This window comes from Symphalangus syndactylus, chromosome 11 (genome assembly GCF_028878055.3).
Source record: "Symphalangus syndactylus isolate Jambi chromosome 11, NHGRI_mSymSyn1-v2.1_pri, whole genome shotgun sequence".
NCBI lineage: Eukaryota > Metazoa > Chordata > Mammalia > Primates > Hylobatidae > Symphalangus > Symphalangus syndactylus.
This window is the reverse complement of record NC_072433.2, coordinates 54224721-54232729: the sequence shown is the minus strand read 5'-3', so window position 1 is coordinate 54232729 and position 8009 is coordinate 54224721. Positions and strand designations below refer to the sequence as shown.

Genomic DNA, 8009 nt, shown 5'->3' with positions numbered 1-8009 from the left:
AGCTAGTGTGTAGCTCTGTGATCTTGTCTCCCTGCAACCTCAGCCTCCTGGGTTCAAGCCATTCTCCTTCCTCAGCTTCCCAAATAGCTGGGATTACAGGCCTGTGCCACCATGCCTGGCTAAATTTTTTTTGTATTTTTAGTAGAGACAGGGTTTCACCATGTTGGTCAGGCTGGTCTTAAACTCCTGACCTCAAATGATCCGCCTGCCTTGGCCTCCCAAAGTGCTGGGGTTACAGGCTACCATGCCTGGCCTGAAGCCAGGGACCAGCCTAGGCAACATAGCAAGACCCCATCTATACAAAAACACTTTTAAACCTAGCTGGGTGTGGTGGTGTGTGCCTCTAGTCCCAGCTGCTCAGGGGAGGCTAAGGTGGGAGGATCACTTGAGCCTAGGATGTCAAGGCCGTAGTGAGCTATGATTGTGCCACTGCACTTTAGTCTGGGTTACAGTCTCAAATAAAAAAAGTGGTACCAGCTTCAATTGCAGCAGACACCAAGAGCCCTAGAAGAGTGAAAAGAAAGGGTCAGTACCTATGGACAAGGCACTGTTCTAGCCGCTGGTGATACTGAACATCCCTACCTTCCTGGTGCTTACATACTAGCAGAAAGGAACAATTCTTTTTTTTTTTTTTTTTTTTTTTTGAGACAAAGTCTCGCTCTGTTGCCCAGGCTGGAGTGCAATGGCATGATCTCGGCTCACTGCAACCTCCGCCTCCCAGGTTTAAGTGATTCTTCTGCCTCAGCCTCCTAAGTAGCTGGGATTGCAGGCACCCGCCACCAACTATGCCTGGCTAATTTTTGTATTTTTAGCAGAGATGGGGTTTTCTTTTTTTTCTTTTCTTTCTTTTCTTTTTTTTTTTTTTTTTTCTGAAACAGTCTTGCTGTCACCCAGGCTAGAGTACAGTGGCATGATCTCAGCTCACTGCAACCTCTGACTCCTGGGTTCAAGTGGTTTTCCTGCCTCAGCCTCCCAAGTAGCTGGGATTACAGGCACCCCGCCACCACGCCTGGCTAATTTTTTATATTTTTAGTAGAGACAAGAGTTCACCATGTTGGCCAGGCTGGTCTTGAACTCCTGACCTCATGATCTGCCCGCCTCGGCCTCCCAAAGTACTGGGATTATAGGCGCGAGCCACCGCGCCTGGCCTGCTTCCTTGTTTTGTTGGAGCATATCCTCTGGTAGTTTCTTGAGAAAAAGTACATGGGATGAAGCCATTTTGATACCCTGCATGCCCCAAGATATCTTTATTCTACTTATTTGAAAAATGTGGCTTGCTGTAGACTTCTACAGAGATTATCATTTACCCTCAGAATTTTGAAGGCATTGCTTTACTTTTTTGTGTGTTTTTAAATTATTTTTTCCGAGACAGGGTCTCACTCTGTTGCTCAAGCAATCCTTGTGCCTCGGCCTCAGGCACATGCCACCACGCCTGGCTAAACTTAATTTTCTTTTTCTTTTTTTTTTTTGAGACAGAGTCTCGCTCTGTCACCCAGGCTGGAGTGCAGTGGTGCAATCTTGGCTCACTTCAACCTCCGCCTCCCGGGTTCAAGCAATTCTCCTGCCTCAGCCTCCCGAGTAGCTGGGACTACAGGTGCCTGCCACCACACCTGGCTAATTTTTTGCATTTTTAGTAGAGACGGGGTTTCACCGTGGTCTTGATCTCCTGACCTCATGATCCGCCCGTCTCGGCCTCCCAAAGTGCTGGGATTACAGGCGTGAGCCACCGCGCCCGGCCCTAAACTTAATTTTCTATTTTTTTGTAGAAATAGGATCTCACTGTATTGCCCAGGCTGGTCACAAACTCCTAGGCTCAAGTGATCCTCTTGCCTCGGCTTCCCAAAGTGCTGGAATTACAGGTGTGAGCAACCGCGCCTGGCTGCTTTGTTGTTTTTTAGCTTCCAATTTGAGGTTGCAAAGTCTGATGTCATGATGACATACAAAGGTGTGTCATTATTCCCACACCTTTGTATATGATCATAGTGATCAGAAGCATGAGTTCTGGAGTCAGACCGCCTACAAGACTGACTATGCAACCTTGGACAAATTTCTTATTCTCCGTATACCTCAGCTTCCTCATTTGCAAATTGGGGTTGTTAAAAGATTGGGTTAATACGTATAAAACACCTACTTCCTGCACAGAGTATGTGCTATATAAACATTTGCTATCATTATTATTAGGATCTCTTCTTCATACCTGGCATTTTGAAATTTAATAAAATTAGCATGGGTCTTTTAAAATGTACTGTGCTAGGAATTCAAGAGGTATGTGGTTTACAACTTTTAAGTTCCAGAAAACTTGGATAATATTTTTTCTTTCATCTGCTTTACTGCCTTTTTCTAGAACTCCGCTTGGATGTAGAACCTCCTGCCTCATTTGATCTTTATAGATTTTATTTTATTGTGCATCTTTTTGGGCTACTTTTTAAAAAAATTTTACTTCAAGTTCTGAGATACATGTGCAGAACATGCAGGCCTGTTACACAGGTATACATGTGCTATGGTGGTTTGCTGCACCTATCAACCTGTCATCTAGGTTTTAAGCCCCGCATGCTTTAGCTGTTTGTCCTAATGCTCTCCCTCCCCTTGCCCCCAACCCCCCAATAGGCCCCGGTGTGTGATGTTCCCCTCCCTGTGTCCATGTGTTCTCATTTGTTCAACTCCCACTTATGAGTGAGAACATGCAGTGTTTGGTTTTCTGTTCCTGTGTTAGTTTGCTGAGAATGATGGTTCCAGCTTCATCCATGTCCCTGCAAAGGACATGAACTCATTCTTTTTTATGGCTACATGGTCTACTTTCTTATTTATTTATTTATTTTTGAGACAGAGTCTTGCTCTATCACCCAGGCTGGAGTGCAGTGGCTCGGTCTTGGCTCACTGCCAGCTCCACCTCCCGGGTTCACGCCATTCTCCTGCCTCAGCCTCCCAAGTAGCTGGGACTACAGGTGCCTGCCACCACACCCGGCTAATTTTTTGTATTTTTAGTAGAGATGGGGTTTCACCGTGTTAGCCAGGATGGTCTTGATCTCCTGACCTCGTGATCCACCTGCCTTGGCCTCCCAAAGTGCTGGGATTACAGGCATGAGCCACTGCGCCCGGCTTATTTATTTTTTGAGACAGGATCTCACTGTGTCACCCAGGCTGGACTGCAGTGGTGACTGCAGTGGTGCAATCTCGGCTCACTACAGCCTCCACCTCCCAGGCTCAAGTGATCCTCCCACCCCAGCCTCCAGAGAAGCTGGGACTACAAGTGCACACCACCATGCCTGCTAATTTTTGTATTTTTTGTAGAGACAGGTTTTCGCCATGTTGCCCAGGTTGGTCTTGAACTCATGGGCTCAAGCCCACCTTGGCCTCCCAAAGTGCTGGGATTACAGGTGTGAGTAAGGCGCCTGGCCTTTTGGGGCTACTTTCTGATAAATTTTTGCAACTTTATGTCTCCTATTAGCAATTTTTTTTTTTTTTTTTGAGACAGAGTTTTGCCTTGTCGTCCAGGCTGGAGTGCAATGGCATGATCTCGGCTCACTGCATCCTCTGCCTCCTGGGTTCAAGTGATTCTTCTGCCTCAGCCTCCCGAGTAGCTGGGATTACAGGTGCATGCCATCAAGCCTGGCTAATTTTTATATTTTTAGTAAAGATGGGGTTTCACCATGTCGGTCAGGCTGGTCTCGAACTCCTGACCTCAGCTGATCAGCCCACCTTGGCCTCCCAAAATGCTGGGATTACAGACGTGAGACACTGCGCCCAGTTCCCTACTAAAAATTTCGTTTTAGCTTTATCTTTATATTCTAAGTGGCTGGTTCTCTTAAGTATTGCTTTGTGGATATTTTTTATCTTTTTTCCTACTCCCTGTATTGTCCCTCTGAGTTTCCTTTTGCTGTTTTAAGTTGGAGGCTCTCCTCACATGCCTGGTGATCCTTGACTGCTCATATTTAAGAATGAGGCATTAAAAAGCTTAACATTAGCTGGGCGCGGTGGCTCACGCCTGTAATCCCAGCACTTCAGGAGGCTGAGGTGGGTAAATTGCTTCAGGTTAGGAGTTGGAGACCAGCCTGGCCAACATGGTGAAACCACATTTTCTACTAAAAACACAAAATTCACCGGGCGTGGTGGCGCACACCTGTAATCTCAGCTACTTGGGAGGCTGAGGGAGAAGAATCGCTTGAACCCGGGAGGCAGAGGTTGCAGTGAGCTGAGATCGCACCACTGCACTGCAGCCTGGGCAACAGAGCGAGACTTTGTCCAGGGGAAAAAAAAAAAGAAGCTTAACATCATTCAGTAAAGGCTTTCACCTAGGAGGCCTTGTGGTACAGTGATTTTGGGCTTTTATTTATTTCTTTTGAGACAGGGTTTCACTCCTGTCGCCCAGGCTGGACTGCAGTGTTCGCACACTGCAACCTCCGCCTTGCGGGTTCAAGGTTCTCCAACCTCAGCCTCCTGGCCAGTATTTGAATAGCTAATTGAGGAAGGGGGCTGGGCAGTCTCATTTAATTTTTATTTTTTCAGTTAGGCTTCCTATCCTCTGCTGTGTGTGGTGCTCCCAACTTTACCTGCGTAGGTGAGAGGCAGTCATCTGGCTGTGTGAAATAAGAGTGTGGAGAACGCCAGAGATCTAATTACCGTGTATAAACTCTCAACTAGTATGTTTCTATCCCTAGCCCTTACCCCATCTTCCGAGCACATCTTCTTGCTTCTTGTCTTCCCCTACTATGAAGGATTCCTTTAAGTCAGTTACCCCTCTTCCACCTCCTTTCCATCTTTCAAGAATTGTTGACACCTTTCTTTTGCTATTTCCTGCCCCACTCTCTAACGCTTGGAACGTATGCCTGCTTTGAGTCCTTTTCTGTCATCTCAGGGGGAAGGTGCAACCCTAAATCTGGGTGTTAAATCCCCCAATTCACCAGCATCAGGGAAAACACCCTCTCTGCTATACCAGACTCAATGTATCAGCTGGTTCGTTTTATAAGACTGTATTGAATTTCAAACCACCAAACGTTAGTCAGAATAGTTTTTCAACAAGGTTTCTTTTATTTATTTAGCAAGAAATTACTCTTTATTGATCAAATCACCAGGAATTTGCAGCAAAAGACTTAACATATTAATGACCACCGAGGCCTGGGCTCTGAGGCTTGCTCTGCCTCTCCCAGTCCTTAATGGGGTTTAGTGGGAGAGACGTCATTAACAGAGACCAAGTCAGATGGTTGCAGGTTCTCCTTTCCCAGTCATCAGACAAGTTGCTCAATTCTTGTCCAGAGCAGGAAAGAGCCAGTTTTTTTACTTCAGTAAAATTGAATAAAGAATTTGATGTTGCATTATAAGATCTCTCTTAACAATTTAGATTTATCAACAGTATTGGTCCAAAACTCATTTGCTTCTGATCTAAATTTTTTTCATTTTGCAATTTACTTTGTGTGTTATTTTAATAATCTCACTCCCTGTGCAGAAATTAATCAACCCAGTGCAAAAAAAATCCCTCAACCTGGAATAGCCTCATCTTACTTTGGAAAGAGAAAACAGAGGTATTTTTGCTCCTCTTCTACCCAAGTGATGAACAAATATTCCCCCAAAGTTCAAAATGTTACTCTGGCCTCGGAATGCACATAAAGACTGCTTTAGATGGGCTGATTCCAATCACCTAGAAAGGGCAGCCGGAACCACTATGCAGGCAGCCTTCTTTGGAAATTTCTTATAATCAACTCTTGAGAACCATCCGTGATTGTGGACAATGGCTCTAAGGTCCAAACAACTTCTGTTCTTTCATCTCACGAGCTAGGCTCAGAGGAGGCATTTGAACTGTCAGGAGCAAGAACAGCAGCTGTGGCCCCACGAGGTAGGACTTCAATAACTCGCGGCTTGTCAATGATGCGGGCCGTTCGGTTTCCCTTTTCCACAATGCCAACGATCCACGCTTGGTGACCCTCTCCGTACTTGGAGGATTTGATTTCAGAACAAAAGCGAGCCGCCTGTTCTCTTGGCAGACAAATCAGTAATCCCCCAGAGGTTTCAGCTGAGGTTCCTTGAAGAAGCCCAAACCGTCCACTGGCCTTGCTGACGGCAGCCATCTTGGCAATTATTGGCAGATTATGAATAACAAAGGAGACTTCATTTCTTTGTTGTTTTGCAAGGTTCTGGGAGTGTCCCAGAATGCCAAAACCTGTGATATCTGTGGCCGCATGGGCATTAAATGTGTGCATTAAACCTGCAGCAGTTCTGTTGAGGGTAGCCATATTGAACATGGCTTCCTGATAGGCCAGCTCCACCTCTTCTCTGGAGACCACCATCTTTACTTTATTCCATCTTTCAGGATTATCCAGCCATTGGTGGGCATTGACAGCAACCTGGGTTCCTAACGGTTTGGTTAACACCAGCACGTCCCCAACGACGGCGCTGTCAGGCATTATGAACTCATTTGGCTGGCATACTACAGTGGCAACTCCACCGATTATAATCCAAGGGTTGACCACCGTTTGCCCACCGGTCACAGCCGTCCCTCCTTCCTCAGCCGCATCCCGAAAGCCTTTGACCATGAGTGGCGCTACCTTTTCACGTTCCTCCTCACTCATACTCTGGCTGACGCTGAGTAACATCAACATGTTGTCACACTCAGTAATCCCCATGGCGTAGAGGTCACTCAGCACGTTGGCACAAGCTATGCGCCCCATCATGTAGGGATCTTCTACCAAGGGATAAAAGAAGTCCGTGGTCTGCACCAGTGACAGGCCCCCGTGCCTCAGGGGGATGACGCAGGAGTCCATCCCGATGCCCAGGGCTGGAAAGGTGGGGCTGGGGCCCGCTCCTGCTGGCAGGCCGGCTTCCTGGGACGCCTCTTCCTGGCCGCCCACCAGGCCCCGGCCCAGCGGGGGCCGCACGTCCGGCCGCGTCAGTCCCGCCAGGAGTTTGAGCAGCGTCTCCTGCGGGACCTTGCAGCCTCAGCCCTTCATGCCGGAGAAGCCCGTCAGCCGCCAGCTCGGGCTGAGGCCCAACGCCTGGGGCTCGAAGGGCCGGTAGTTCGAGAAGCTCCAGCCCAGAGTCAAGCCCGCCGGGCCCGAGGAGCCTTCCGCCGCTGCCATCGCCTCTCCGCAGGCGCCCGTCGCCGAGGCTACGGCCATCGCGCCTGCCCGGCAGGGAAGGGAGGGGAGAAGAGGGCCCTTTTATTTTCCACTCAGGTTAATATGAAGTAAAAGTCAAATATTACCTGCAGGGATTCTCCCTAGCGCGACTCAAGCCGTCACACCCACGGCATGCGCAATCTTCCTGATAGAAGAGCCGCCGGACTCCCCTATTTATAGCCCTGGTGATTGACAGCCGCAACATCCAATGACGACTCTGCCACCGAGAGGCGGGCTTCCTAGACTCTAAAAGGTGCAACAACCTCCGGCTGGCAAAACCGCTTGCAACGCGATTGCAGAACGTCACGTGCTTTCCTTCGCTCTCTTAGTAATTTAAATGGTTTCTTGGCAGTGGCTGACGGAACTCTGCTCTCTTCCAGTCACTTTTCCAAGTCCAGCAAATTGTAGACGAGGGAAGATTGGTCTCATGATCGGCAGGATTGTCCCAAAGGTCACCTGACAGCGCACATGATCGATCCAGGGTAGCAAAATAGCCCAAGGGAAAAAACAGAAAGCATGAGAAATTAGAAATTAAACTACTACAATTAAGTAAGCAAACTGCAGGCAGCATCAATATAAGGAAATGTTAACAGGAACTTCAAGAACTCTAGGACTCAGGAGGTCGAGGCTGCAGTGAGCTGTGTCCGCGCCACTGCACTCTAGTCTGGGTGACAGAGCGAGAGCCTGTCTCTAAAAAAGCAAACAACAATAACAAACAAACACCCCCCCCCCCCAAAAAAAGAGAGAGATTTAGGACTGAAAGTCCAGACACCCGCATGGATTCTAATGGTGTTTCCCACCAGCTTTGTGTGGAGTCACTTTCCGCGTCGGTTGACTCATCCATCTGTGGAACAGAGTAGGTTACATAGGACTGGTCTATTCTAAAATTTCTATATCTCT

General features: G+C 47.8%; 1 protein-coding gene across 4 annotated transcripts; it reads right to left on the bottom strand.

The window, feature by feature from the left end:
- Nucleotides 1-5005: 5005 nt before the first annotated feature.
- Nucleotides 5006-7546, bottom strand: SEPHS2 (selenophosphate synthetase 2). Of its 4 annotated transcripts, none has more exons than XM_055298840.2 (2): nucleotides 6200-7405; nucleotides 5006-6007 (listed from the first exon to the last, which is right to left on the bottom strand). In XM_055298840.2, exons 1-2 carry the CDS (start codon nucleotides 7107-7109, stop codon nucleotides 5763-5765), a joined length of 1155 nt encoding a protein of 384 aa, XP_055154815.1. In that variant the 5' UTR covers nucleotides 7110-7405; the 3' UTR covers nucleotides 5006-5762. The 4 variants fall into 4 exon arrangements, with proteins under 4 accessions (XP_055154815.1, XP_055154814.1, XP_063468010.1 ...); XM_055298839.2 differs by having other exon boundaries at nucleotides 5006-6849; nucleotides 6937-7399; XM_063611940.1 differs by having other exon boundaries at nucleotides 5006-6815; nucleotides 6987-7398.
- Nucleotides 7547-8009: the final 463 nt, after the last annotated feature.